Consider the following 15,230-nt stretch of genomic DNA (forward strand, 5'->3'; position numbering starts at 1 on the left):
CTCTTTGGATACAAAGAATCAAAGATATAGTTATGGTATTAAGAATATGATTGAAAGGAAACATTTTCAATTTTAAACCACAACCAACGAGATGAAAGCTACTCCAGTGATGCAATAACAAAGTATGAGATACAATCCTTTATAAAATAAGTCTATAATCATGATTCAATGCTTCAAATGAATAAATATGAAACAACTATAGTACAGTTGAGTTTTTAATGTTGTAGGGATAAAGATACACATAAGCACAACTTAACAGAAAATAAGCTGGGATGGAAAAATGTGTAAAAAAAAGGCAAAAAAATTGAGTAACTTAAGACTGAAATGTATATTGATTTGCAGAGTAAAGACAAAGGCTGAAGGATTTCAGGTATGTGACTGATAGAGGCAAATGTGATAGTAAGGAAAAATACATATAAATGGTTATAAAATGATATGAACTTCCCTGGAAAAACAAAATATGCGGCTAAGAGGTAAGTGGTAGAGAAAGAATAGCAAAATTAAAACAACTGGAAAATGTAAAAGTTAGGGGGAAAGGTAGTTCTTGGTGACTAACAGTATAGGGGTGTGGAGTCCTTGCTGTTCCACTTCCAATCCAGCTCTCTGCTATGCCCTGGGAAAGCAGTGGAAGATGGCCCAAGTCCTTGGACCCCTCAACCGGTGTGGGAGACCGAGAAAAAGCTCTTGGCTCCTAACTTCGGATAGGCACAGCTCCAGCCATTGCTGCCATCTGAAGAGTGAACCAGCGGATGGAAGACCCCACCCCCACCCCGCCGCTGTAACTCTGCCTTACAAATAATAAATAAATCTTTAAAAAAAAAGAAAGAAAATAGAAAGTAGTTTGTTCCTAGGTTTTTTGTGATTAGAGGCCTGGCATTTTCCAGTTTTCAATTTCCAGTCTCTGCTGCTAGGTGATGCTAAGCAGTATTGATCTCTCATATCATTATTAATAAAATAAATATCTCTGCCTTTGTTAATTCCAGGGGCTCTTTCAACAATAAAACCAAGTAATAGAAGTGAAAGTTATTTGAGACATCTATACCAAATATTTTAATTTCCTTGATTCATGTCCTTTTCAAAATCCTGCAGATGACATAGACACATGAAAGCTGAAAATTACTCTGCAGTGACTGAATTCTTTCTGGTAGGACTTTCTCAATACCCAGAGCTCCAGTTTTTCCTATCTGTGCTCTGCCTCCTTATGTACCTGATAATCCTCCTGGGAAATAGCTTCCTGCTCATAATTAGCATACTGGATTCTCGCCTCCACACCCCCATGTACTTCTTCCTTGGAAACCTCTCATTCTTGGACATCTGCTATACATCATCATCTATTCCTCAAATGCTTGTCATACTTATGTCTGAGAGAAAATCTATCTCCTTCCTTGGCTGTGCTCTGCAGATGGTTATTTCCCTTGGCTTGGGTTCCACTGAATGTGTCCTCCTGGCTGTGATGGCCTATGATCGGTATGTGGCCATCTGCAACCCATTGAGGTACCCCATCATCATGAAGAAGGTGTTATACATGCAAATGACTGCATGGTCCTGGATCATAGGCTGTCTGAACTCGTTGGTGCAAACAGTACTGACAATGATTCTACCTTTCTGTGGTAATAACATCATTGATAATCTTAGTTGTGAGATCCTGGCTCTTCTTAAACTCATATGCTCAGATATCTCCATGAATGTGCTTATCATGACAGTTGCAAGTATTGTTTTACTGATGATTCCTCTACTGTTAATTTCCATCTCGTACATGTTTATCCTCTCTTCTATCCTGAAAATTAATTCTTCTGAAGGAAGAAAGAAGGCTTTTTCTACCTGTTCAGCCCACCTGACCGTGGTCACGTTATTCTATGGTTCAGCTCTTTTTATGTACATGAAGCCTAAGACAAAGTACACAAAAGCATCTGATGAAATAATTGGACTGTCTTATGGGGTGGTAACCCCAATGTTGAATCCCATCATTTACAGCCTAAGGAACAAAGATGTAAAAGAAGCTGTGAAGAAAATCCTTAGCAGACACTTGCATCTATGGAAAATATGAAAGGCCTGAAGGCATGTGATAACCTCCACATTTTTTTGAGTCACAAATAAAGTTACAGAACCCAGTGCTAAGTGTGTATGTCTAAGCCAAATATGGAATTCTCGTTATTTTCTACATAGAATGTTCATATAAACCTTCTGAGCAATGTCTTCACTTTATAGTTTGAGGCAGTATGTAGCTCTGCCAACTAGCCCTATATAGGGCATATGGCTTTTATCGAGGTGAATCTCTCCTTTCTCTTTGTGGCTTTTTTCTCTCCCTCTTTGCTCTTTCCTCCACCTTCTTTCATCCTCCCTCCTTCACCTACTTTCTTCTGTTGTCTTGGTCTCATTTTTAGTCACTTTGAATTGAACATCTATTGGTTGTTGCCTATCATTCCCTCTTCTGATAAAAGAAAGCACCTCCTTTTGACAAAGAAAAAGGTGTCTTCTCAGTCCATGTGGTGCTGGCTAAGGCTAATCCCACCTTCTATAAATGGTAGTATTTCCAAAACAAAAGGCTAGTCAACTAAAAAAAAAAAAGCAAATCCTATAGCTACAGTGTCTGATTCAGCATAGCATATCAGGCTATCAAACTCAAGACTATTCCAGTATGAAAAAAGAAGCACTCTTTTGGCTAGGCTACTAAATTGATAGAATATGAGCCTGGAACCAATTTCGTCAGTATGTGGAGAAAGCCTGAGAGGTAAAAATAGAATTCAGAGAAAGAGGGAAAGGGTGTCTGATGCTACCATTTTAACTCCTTGATCCAGCTATGTCTATAGTTATATTCACAATGATTCTTTTTAGTTTTTATGAGTCAATAAATTATCCTTTTATAAGAACAAAATTTTAGGGGTTGGATTAAGATGACAGAATAGGAAGAGAGCTTACTGCTCCAGTCTAGGAGAAGATAGTTTTTAAAAAGTGGAGAGAGTGTAGTCCCAGGGAAGACTTAGGGAAAAAATGGCAGAGGAAATTCCACACAATTTGAGGGATGCTGTGGACCTACGTGGAGGGTGTGGACACACACAACTCTGGACCCCAGCAGCTGAGAACCTCAGCACCAGCTCTGGAGTGAGGTGAGACCAGTCTGCAGCAACCCAAGCCATTAGAGATAAAGCCACAAGAACAGCCTGGAGGGAATCCGGCTTGAGCCCTGTGGGGGACAAGGGTATTGCCAAACCAGAGGAACACACAAAAGGGGGAGGGTACGTTTCTCTCTCCTCAACCACCCTGCACCAGCCTCCGATAACAAGCTGACAGAGGGCAGATGCCATTTTGGACACACATAACAGTTGTGTCAGCTTATGTCCACACACCCAGCAAGCAGCCAAGCAGAGACTCTTGAGTCTGTGAGAAAAATTGACAGGGAGCCAGGTGCTCGGGAATGCTTACACTGAGAACTTTGCACAGATCCTTTGTGTAGTTCTTGTGGCAGCGTGGACAAATATTATACCCACTGAGGCGAGCACCCAGGCACTTTTCTCCTTTGAGGAGAGGAGGTGAGCTGAGATTATGCAAACAGAACAGAACAAACCTCCCCTCTGATAAAAAAAAAAAGAGAGAGAGAGAGAGATTTACCATGCCAACCTGAGTATCACCTTGGACACTCCCTTCATCCTGGAGCATTGAACAGAGCTCCCTGGCCACACCCACAATGTGCCTCTGGGTATTCACTGAAAAAGTGGACACTCTACTATTACACAGCGGCATAGTCCAAACATAAAAGCCCCCAGACCAAAAAAAAAAAAAAAAAAAAAAAAAAAAAAAAAAACAACAAAAAACAATGAGTATCTCCACAAATGCTGAATAATAAATGCAGAAATTTAAGAAACAAGAATAAGGAATACAATATGACACCCCCAAAAGAACACAACACTTCAATACTAGAATGTGAAGATGAAGAGATTTAAAAAAATGCCAGAAAAAAATGACCTAAATGAAAGTTCTCTGTGAGTGAGATCCCAGTGGAAAGAATGGGCCATCAAAGAAGGAGGCACCTTTCTCTGAAGGGAGGAGAGAACTTCCACTTTAAATATGGCCTTGTCTAAATAAGGTCAGAGTTTGTGAACTCAAGAGGCTTCCATAGCCTTGGCAGCTCATGACAAGAGCCTTGGGTGATTACTGACATCATAAATAAGAGTGTCAATTGTCAAATCAACAACGGGAGTCACTGTGCACTTACTCCTCATGTAGGATCTCTGTCCTTAATGTGTTGTACTATGTGAATTAATGGTAAAACTAGCCTTCAAACAGTACATTACACTTTGTGTGTCTGTGTGGGTACAAACTGTTGAAAGCTTTAATTAGTATAGACTGATTTGATCTTCTGTATATAAAGATAATTTAAAATGAATCTTAATGAAGAATGGGATGGGAGATTTTTTTTGGAGCGGGAGATGGGATAGTTTGTGGGTGGGAGGATGGTTATGGGGGGGAACCGCTGTAGTCCACAAGTTGTACTTTCGAAATTTGTATTAATGAAATAAAAGTTTTCTAAAAAAATGCCAGAAATGGAATTCAAAAAATTGATCAGAGGATTAGTTAGAATTATTCAGAATCAAATCCATGAACTAAGGAAATCCGTACATGACATGAAAGAAAATTTCTCCCACAAAATTGAGATCTTAAAGAGAAATCATAATGAAATCTTGGAAATGAAGAATTCAACAGAACAAATAAAAAATGCAGTAGAAAGCCTTAACAACAGAATCAGTGAAGCAGAGGAAAGAATATCTGACTTAGAGGACAAATCTCAGGAAATTTTACAGCGCGACCAAAAACAAGAAGAAGAAATTAGAAATCGAAACAACATTGTTGGAGATCTGTAGGATACTATCAAACAACCCAACATATAGGTCTTAGGAGTTCCTGAAGGCATGCAAACAAAGGATTAGTTTTCAGTGAAATAATAACAGAAATCTTCCCTAATTTGGAGAAAGAAAGGGACATCCAAATACAGGAAGCACATAGAACTCCTCACAGACATGATAAGAAAAGATTTTAACCACAACACACTGTAGTCAAACTCACCACAGTAAAACATAAACAAAAGACTCTAAAATGTGCTTTAGAGAAATGCCAGTTTACTTTCAGAGGATATCCAATTAGACTCACTGTGGACTTCTTATCAGAAACTCTACAGGCTAGGAGAGAATGGTGAGATATATTCCAAGTCTTAAGAGAAAAAAAAAATGTTAACCCAGAATACTGTACCCTGCAAACTTCTCATTTATGAATAAAGGTGAAAAAAAATTTCCATAACAAACAGAAATTGAAAGAATTCATCACCATCTTTCGGACCTTGCAAAAGATGCTTAAAGATGTGCTGCACACAGAAACACAGAAACCTGGTCATCACTACAAAAGAAGGTGAAGTTAGAAAATCTCCCAATAAAAGTAAAAAAGAAATCCAAACTAAAAATATAGGTATACTTATGGGGAATAGCACAGCAAAGCTGTTACTTAATAGTCAATCTGAGGCCAGCACTGCAGCTCACCAGGCTAATCCTCTGCCTTGCGGCGCTGGCACACCGGGTTCTAGTCCCAGTCGGGGCGCCGGATTCTGTCCCGGTTGCCCCTCTTCCAGGCCAGCTCTCTGCTGTGGCCCGGGAGTGCAGTGGAGGATGGCTCAAGTCCTTGGGCCCTGCACCCCATGGGAGACCAGGAGAAGTACCTGGCTCCTGCCATCGGATCAGCGCAGTGCGCCGGCCGCAATGCACCAGCTGTAGCAGCCATTGGAGGGTGAACCAACGGCAAAGGAAGACCTTTCTCTCTGTCTCTCTCTCACTGTCCACTCTGTCAAAAAATTAAAATTAAAAAATAAAAAATAAAAAAATAGTCAATCTGAATGTAAATGGCCTCAACTCTCCAATTAAAAGACACAGACTGGCTGAATGGATTAAAAAGCAAAGCCCATATATTTTCTGCCTACAAGAAATACATCTCACCAACACACACTGAGTATGAAAGAATGGAAAAAGATATTCCATGCTAACAGAAACCAAAAGAACTGGTATAGCCATCCTAATATCAGACAAATAGACTTTAAAACAAAACTGTTAAAAGACTCAAAAATGGGCACTAGTAATGATTAAGGGATCAATTCAACAGGAAGATATAACTATTATAAACGTATTTGCACCTAATTACAGGGCACCCGGCTATTTAAAAGAAATGTTAAGGGGCCCAGCGCCATGGCTCACTTGGTTAATCCTCCGCCTATGGTGCTGGCATCCCATATGAGCACCGGGTTCTAGTCCCGGTTGCTCCTCTTCCAGTCCAGCTCTCTGCTGTGGCCTGGGAAGGATGGCCCAGGTGCTTGAGCCCCTGTACCTTTGTGGGAGACCTGGAGGAGGCACCTGGCTCCTGTTTTTAGATCAGAATAGCTCCAGCCATAGCAGCCATTTGGGGGGTGAACCAATAGAGGGAAGACCTTTCTCTCTCTCTCTCTCACTGTCTAACTCTACCTGTCTAAATAAATAAATATAAAAAAATAAAAAATAAAAATAAAATAAATAAAAATAAAAAAGAAATGTTAAGGGATCTGAATGGAGGCATAGACTCCAATACAATAGTAATGGGGGAATTCAATACCCCACTTTCAGCAATGGACAGATCAACCAGACAGAAAATCAACAAGGAAACAACAGAGTTAATCAACACTATAGACCAAATGGACCTAACAGATATCTACAGATCTTTCATTCCTACACTAGCAGAATATACATTCTTCTCACCAGTGCATGGAGCTTTTTCTGGTATTGACTACATGCTAGGCCATACAGCAAGACTCAGAAAATTCAAAAAAATTTAAATCATAACATGCATCTTCTCAGATGACAATGGAATGAAGCTAGAAATCCACAACTCAGGAATCATTAGAACACATGCAAACACATGTAGACTGAACAACATGCTCCTGAATGACAGTGGGTCATGGAAGAAACCAAAAGAGAACTGAAAAAAATTCTGAAAAAAAAATGAAGATGACAATACAAAAATCAAAACATGGGATACAGCAAAAGCAGTGTTAACATGAAAGTTTATAGAATTGCTACCTATATCAAGAAATTAGAAAAGCACCAAATAAATGAGCTATCAATGCATCTCAGAAATCTGGGAAAACAATAGCAAAACAAACCCAAAACTAGTAGGAGATGAGAAATAATGAAAATTGAGAAGAAATTAACAAAATTAAAACCAAAAAGCATTACAAAAGATTAGCAAAACAAAGAGCTGGCTTTTTGAAAAAATAAAATTGACACACCATTGGTTGAACTAACCAAAAAAAGGAGAGAGAGGAGGCAAATTAATAAAATTAGAGATGAAAGAGGAAATGTAACAATAAATACCACAGGAATAAAAAAAAAATCATCAGAAATTACTACAAAGAGCTCTATGCCAACAAACTGGGAAACCTAGAAGAAATGCATAGATTCCTAGACACATACAACCTACCTAATTTGAGCAATTAAGACATTGAAAACCTAAACAGACCCATAACCAAGACAGAAATGAATCAGTAATAAAATTCCTGCCAACAAAGAAAAGCTCAGGACCAGATGGCTCCACTGCTAAATTTTATGACATTTAAAGAAGAACTCACTCTTCTAAGTAATTCAAAACAATTGAAAGGGAGAGAATACTCACAAATTCTTTCTGTTAAGCCAGCATCACCTTAATTCCTAAACCTGAAAAAGATGCAACAGACAAAGAACTACAGAACAATTTCCCTGATGAACATAATCACAAAAATCCTCAACAAAATTATAGCCAACTGAATCCAACACCTCACCAGAAAGTTCATCCACCCAGACCAAGTGGGATTTATTCCTGGTATGCAGGGATGGTTCAACATTCACAAATCAATCAATGTGATATATCACATTAAAAAATTGAAGAACAAAAACCATAGGATTATCTCAATAAATGCAGAGACAGCATTTGATAAAATACAACACCCATTCATGATGAAAACTCTAAGTAAATTGGGTATAGAAGGAACATTCCTCGGCTGGCACCATGGCTCACTTGGCTAATCTTCCACCTGCGGCACCAGCACCCCAGGTTCCAGCCCCGGTTGGGGCACCGGATTCTGTCCTGGTTGCTCCTCTTCTAGTCCTGCTCTCTGCTGTGGCCCAGGAAGGCAGTGGAGGATGGCCCAAGTGCTTGGGCCCCGCACCCGCATCGGAGACCAGGAGGAAGCACCTGGCTCCTGGCTTCGGATAGGCGGAGCGCACCGGCCATAGCAGCCATTTGGGGGGTGAACCAACGGAAAAGGAAGACCTTTCTCTCTGTCTCTCAGTCTCTCTCTAACTCTGCCTATCAAAAAGAAAAAAAAAAAAAAAGAAGGAACATTCCTCAACACAATCAAGGCAATTTATGACAAACCCATGGCCAATGTCATTTTGAATGGGCAAAAGTTGGAACCATTCTCACTCGGATCCAGTACTAGACAAGCATGGCCACTCTCAACATTGCTATTCAATATAGTACTGGAAGTTCTAGCCAGAGCCATTAGGCAAGAAAAAGAAATCAAATGGATACAAATTGGGAAGGAGGAAGTCAAACTATCCTTATTTGCAGATGACATGGTTTTATATATAGGTGATCCAAAAGACTCCACTAAGAGACTATTGGAACTCATAGAAGAGTTTGTAAATTAACAGGATATAAAGTCAAAACACAAAAATCAGCAGCCTTTGTATACACAATGTCACAGCCTAGAAAGAACTTCTGAGATCCCATTCACAATATCTACAAAAAAAATTAAATACCTTAGAATAAATTTAACCAGGGATATAAAAGATCTCCATGATGAGATTTTAAAACATTAAAGAAAGCTATAGAAAGATACAAAAATTGAAAAAACTTTTATGTTCATGGATTGGAAGAATCAATATCATCAAAATGTCCATTCGTCTAAAAGCAATTTACAGATTCAATGTGATATCAATCAAAATACCAAAGATTTTCTTCTCATCTCTAGAAAAAACGATGCTGAAATTCATATGGAGGCATGAGAGACCTCAAATAGCTAAAGCAATCTTATACAACAAAAACAAAGCCCGAGGAATCACAATACCAGATTTTAAGACACACTACAAGGCTGTTATATTTAAAACAGCCTCAGGGATGGCACTGTGGTGTACTGGGTAAAGCCACCACCTGCAGTGCCGACAGCCCATATGGGTGCCAGTTCAAGTCCTAGCTGCTCCACTTCCAATCCAGCTCTCTGCTAAGGCCTAGGAAAGCAGTAGAAGATGGCCCAAGTCCTTAGTCCCTGCACCCATGTGGAAGACCTGAAAGAAGCTCTTGGTTTCCGGCCTCGGACTGGCCCAGCTGCAATGGTTGCAGCCATCTGGGAAGTGAACCAGTGGATGGAAGATTGACCACTCTCTCTGCTTCCCCTTCACTCCCTGTGTAACTCTGACTTTCAAATAAATAAATAAATATTTAAAAAAAAAAAAACAGGCTTAGGGCCGGCGCCGCGGCTCACTAGGCTAATCCTCCGCCTAGCGGCGCCGGCACACCGGGTTCTAGTCCCGGTCGGGGCGCCGGATTCTGTCCCGGTTGCCCCTCTTCCAGGCCAGCCCTCTGCTGTGGCCAGGGAGTGCAGTGGAGGATGGCCCAGGTGCTTGGGCCCTGCACCCCATGGGAGGCCAGGAAAAGCACCTGGCTCCTGGCTCCTGCCATCGGATCAGCGCGGTGCGCCGGCCGCAGCGCGCCGGCCGCGGCGGCCATTGGAGGGTGAACCAACGGCAAGGGAAGACCTTTCTCTCTGTCTCTCTCTCTCACTGTCCACTCTGCCTGTCAAAAAAAAAAAAAAAAAAAAAAAAACAGGCTTAGTACCAGTACAAAAGTAGATGGATAGACCAATGGAACAGAATAGAAACACCAGAAATCAACCCAAACATCTATAACCAACTTACATTTGACCAAAGAGCTTAAACCAATCCCTGAAGCAAAGACTGTCTATCAACAAATGGTGCTGGGAAACTGGATTTCCACAGCACAAGTATGAAGCAAAACTCCTAACTTACACTTTACACAAAAATCCACTCAACATGGATTAAAGATCTAAGTCTACGACCTGACACCATCAAATTATTAGAGAACATTGGGGAAACCCTGCAAGACATTGGCACAGGAAAGAGTTCTTGGAAAAGACCTCAGAGGCACAGGCAGTCAAAACCAAAATTAACAAATGGGATTACATTAAATTGAGAAATAAAAGAAATAGCAAAGTGAAGAGGAAACCGACAGAATGGGAGAAATTATTTGCAAACTATGCAACTGATAAAGGATTAATAACCAGAATCTACAAAGAGATAAGAAACTCCACAACAACAAAACAAACAACACAGTTAAGAAATGAGCAAAGGACTTAAACAGATGTTTTTAAAAGAGGAAATTCAAATGGCCAACAAATACATGAAAAACTGTCCAGGACAACAAGCTGTCAAGGAAATGTAAATCAAAACTACAATGAACTTTCACTTCACCCCAGATGGAATGGCTTTCACACAAAAATCAACAAACAACAAATGCTGGTAGGAAAGCGAGGGAAAAGGTACCCTAATCCACTGCTGTTGGGAATGTAAACTAGAAAAGCCACTATAGAAGACAGTATGAAGATACCCTCAAAAATCTGAATATAGACTTACCAAATGACCCAGATATCCCACTCTTGGTAATTTACACAAGTAAAATGAAATCGGTAAACAAAAGAGTTATCTGCATCTTCATGTTTATTGTAGCTCCATTCACAATAGCTAAGACATGGAATTAACCTAAATGCCTGTCAACAGAAGACTGGATAAAGAAATTATAGGATATGTACACTATGGAATACTACACAGCGGAAAAAAAAATGAAATCTTATCATTTGCAACAAAATGGATGAACCTGGAAACCATCATGCTGAGTGAAATAAGCCAATTTCAAACAGATAAATATCATATGTTCTCCCTGATCTGTGAGAACTAATAGAGCACCTAAAATGAAATCTGTAGAAGTAAAATTGACACTTTGAGAAGGGATATCTTGACTATGGAGGAACAGTTTGGTTTTTTGATTTTTTTTTCGTCTTCATACTATTTGTTGAACTCTTTATTTAATATAGTTAATCATATGTGCATAAAGTCAATTGAAAATTTCAGTAAAAAATAAGAATGTGAATAAAAGAGAAAGGAGGAAGTTTGTAACTCTAAAGCTGTATAGCTCTGCATACATTCCTATGGACTTACTTCTAAGGCTACAGTTTAAAACCTTGTCATGGGGGGCTGGCGCTGTGGCATAGCAAGTAAAGCTGCTGCCTGCAGTACTGACATCCCTTATGGCTGCTGGTTCAAAACTCAGCTGTTCCACTTCTAATCCAGCTCTCTGCTATGGCCTGGGAGAGCAGTGAAAAATAGCCCAACCCTTTGGGCCCCTGCACCTGCATGGGAGACCTAGAAGAAGCTCCTGGCTTTGGATCAGCACAGCTTGGCCATTGCAGCCAATGGGGGAATGAACCAGCAGATTGAAGACCTCTCTTTCTCTCTTTCTCTCTCTCTCTCCCTCTCCCTCTCCTCTGTGTAACTCTGACTTTTAAATAAATAAATAAATCTTAAAAAAGAAAACTTGTCATGGGACTCCAAATCTCATTAAACTTCATGGTAAAAATGTCATCTTAATTGTTTAAAGTGATCAGGGCTGGTGCTGTGGCACAGTGGGTTAAAATCCTGGCCTGAAGCATGGCATCCCATATGGGCACTGGTTCTAGTCCCGGCTGATCCAGCTCTCTACTATGGCCTGGGAAAGCAGTAGAAGATGGCCCAAATCCTTGGGTCCTTGCACCACGTGGGAGACCTGGAAGAAGCTCCTGGCTCCTGGCTTCGGCCGTTGCAGCCATCTGGGGAGTGAACCAGTGGATAGAACACCTCTCTCTCTGTCTCTACCTCTCTCTGAAACCTTGTCTTTCAAATAAATAAAATAAATCTTTAAAATAAATTGTTAAAGTGATCATATTAAGTGTTAATGTGAACATGTAGATAGGAGTAAGTGTTAAAGTGATCATATAAATAGCATCAGGTACTTGGTAATAATAATAGAATTAAAAAGAAGAGAATGTTCCAACATAGGAAGCAGTCCACACAGTAGATTCATAGAATGACAAATGCTTTAAGTGTTTCTTACCTCAGAATCAGCCCTTAAGGTTCCCTAGTTTGGCTGAAAAGTCCATGAAGGCATTTCAGGCAAGAAAGCCAAGATGCTGTGGCAAAAAATGTTCTACATAAAGAATCTCTGTGAATAAGACCCCAGGAGAAAAAAGTGGCCATCAAAGAAAGAGGTACTTTTCTATAAAGGGAGGAAAGAACTTTCACTTTGCTTATGGCCTTGTCCAAATACGGATGGAGTTTGTGGACTCAAAAGGCTTCCATAGCCTAAGCAGTTCATATCAAGAGCTTTGGGTGCTCACTGATGTCATACATGTTAATTGTTAAATTAACAATAGGAGTCACTGTGCACTAACTCTCCATGCAGAACTTCTGTCCTCAATGAGTTGTATTATGAGAGTTAACTGTAAAAGTAGTCCTTAAACAGTTTTATGTGTGTGTGTCTGCACACGCACATGTGTGAAATTGTTGAAATCTTTACTTAATATAGGTTTGGTCTTCTGCATACAAAGTTAATTGAAAATGAATCTTAATGGAGAATTGGTCTGGCAAGGGGAGAGGGATGAGGAGGATGAGTGGGAGGGTTTGTATGGTGAGAAGAATAACTATATTTCTAAAGTTGTACTTAGGAAATATCTATTCCTTAAAAATAAATTAAAAATAATAAAATCAATAAAATTTAAAAATAAAGAAAACTAATTCCAATTCTTCTCAAGTTATTCAGAACAATTGAAATGGGGAAATCTTCCCAAGTTCTTTCTCTGAAACCAGCATAATCTTATTTCCTAAAAGTGAAAGTGATATAACAGAGAAGGAAAACTACATATCAATTTCCCTGATGAACATAGATGCAAAAATCATCAACAAAATTCTAGCCAATCAAATCCAACAACACATAAGAAATATCATTCCACTTGACCAAGTGGGATTTATCTCCGGTATGCAGGACTAATGTCCTGTGACTCACATACATTTGCCCATACATCTGTTTCCTCTAATAGACTGTAGGTTTCCTGGAGGCAAGATACGAAAGTAATGTTTATTTAAGGGCCATTGATACTCAGGAAAAATAGGCATTTATTATAAATGTGTGTTGAATGAATTAATTGAAGATCATCTTTATTATGCTGTAGGCAAATGAGATTATTTGCCTTATAATTGCTGCCGCTGCATTTTTGCTCCTACCATTCTATCTAAAATTGCCTTGCCCATAATCTATCTATAAAAACTCAAGAAAACACTAAAATGTCTCCTCTAACTTAGAATCCTTTTTATCATCCTACCAAAATGCTACCTCTTCTTCCTGTAAATTCCTATAGCAATCTATATAGTTTTTGGATTATTTATTACATGAAGATTATATTTCTCTGGTAATGTATATACCTGTTCTTTTATTGAAAGGTGGTTAGGTAAAGAACATGTGAGCTATTTGCCTTTGTAATCCCACAAACATTGACAGAGCTGAGTTTTAGTCAGTAGATTCTTTGCATCATTGCATTTTATTTTTTTATATAAAGCCTATTGTCGCTCCCCCTCTTCGTGGAGGAACGACACAGGACCCTGCGCTGGAGGCAGCTGTGCGGAAGCTGTTTACTTCTCTCCCAGCGCCATATTGTGGGAGAGCAGATGCATAGAATAAGTCTTAATTCCAGTAACTCAGTCTAGTCCGAATTGCTCCCCACACCTATTTGTCTTTTAAGAGAATTTTCTCTTCATATAATATAGGCAATATGACTATTCCACATAACACATACTATTAGCAATAACCTTGATTAAAATAAAATTCCCTCTGTTGTATATATATGGTTCATTCTGAGCATCAGAAATCTGAATATACTAGATCTGCAGAGTCCACCTAACCCAGTTATATGTAGATACAATCCCTGACTATTGAGCTTATAAATTGGCAGTGACCATGTGGTAGAATAAGAAGGCCATGCCAAGATGGCCACTGGCAAGCTAGCATCAATTACTCAGGAATGGCTTCAGAACCCACCTGGCAAAGGAGCCTGCCTGGCAACAGGCTATGATTGGTTAGGGCATAAACTGCCCCTTGACAGGATTGGCTGCCTCGGCTATATAAGCTGCAGCACCAACTGAAATAAACGAGTGTGTGGGCTGCTCACCGCTAGCCCGCTTTCACCCAACTCCCGGTGTCTGTGTGGTGACTCCGTGCCTCTTGCCCCCACTGCACTCCTCCTCTCAGAACAAATCCACAGCAACATGACTAGAATAAAAAGATATTAATTTAGGAAATAGTTACGTTTATATATGTATCTCCAGCCCTGAGATCTAGTCTAACAGGCATTTTGAATATAAGATGTCCAAAACTGAAACCTCATTTTTTCCCATCCCAAAACTACTTCTTCCCAAGTCTTTCCCATCTCAGAAAGGGGCAACACCATACACCCACAGGCAACCTGCCAGCAAATTAAATTGAATTTATGTTCAAAGTTTACTATAAATCAAACCACTTCCATGACTATTATCCTATTCCAAGCCACCATATAGACTATCTCTACAGCTTCCCAAATCATACCCCTGATTGCACCTTTGTTCTCCTATAACTGACTATATGCACAGAAGCTAGTTTTACTTTCAGAAGATTATATACTACACGTAAAGCTCATGTGAGTATCAATGGTATTTTAAAAATCAGAGCAATGGGGTGGTATTGTGGCATAGCAGCTTAGGCCTCTATCTGTGAAACTGGCATCCTATATGAGCACCAGTTCAAGTCCTAGCTGTTCCACTTCCAATCCAGCTCTTTGCTAATGTACCTGTGAAGGCAGCAGAATAGGCCCCAAGTGCTTGGGCCCTTGTCACTGACATGAACATGATGGACTTACAGGCTTCTGGGTTTAGCCTAGCACAGCCCCAGCCACTGTGACCATTTGGGGAATGAACCAATATATAGGAGATTCTGTCTGTCTGTCTGTCTCTCTCTCTCTCACACACACACACACACTGAATCTGCCTTTTAAATAAATAAATATATAAACCTCTTTTAAAAATGTTAATGGTAGAACCTATTTAATG

The 15,230-nt window shown here is 39.8% G+C and overlaps 1 protein-coding gene across 1 annotated transcript; it reads left to right on the top strand.

Moving 5' to 3' along the window:
• Positions 1-1,102: 1,102 nt before the first annotated feature.
• OR13D1 (olfactory receptor family 13 subfamily D member 1) lies at positions 1,103-2,047 on the top strand. Its single transcript, XM_008257694.2, has one exon. It carries the CDS (start codon positions 1,103-1,105, stop codon positions 2,045-2,047), a length of 945 nt encoding a protein of 314 aa, XP_008255916.2.
• Positions 2,048-15,230: the final 13,183 nt, after the last annotated feature.

Source organism: Oryctolagus cuniculus, chromosome 1, assembly GCF_964237555.1.
Source record: "Oryctolagus cuniculus chromosome 1, mOryCun1.1, whole genome shotgun sequence".
NCBI lineage: Eukaryota > Metazoa > Chordata > Mammalia > Lagomorpha > Leporidae > Oryctolagus > Oryctolagus cuniculus.

What these genes read in the sequence shown, in the direction of transcription:
- OR13D1 (XM_008257694.2), top strand. Translation starts at nt 1,103, where the DNA reads ATGAAAGCTGAAAATTACTCTGCAGTGACTGAATTCTTTCTGGTAGGA.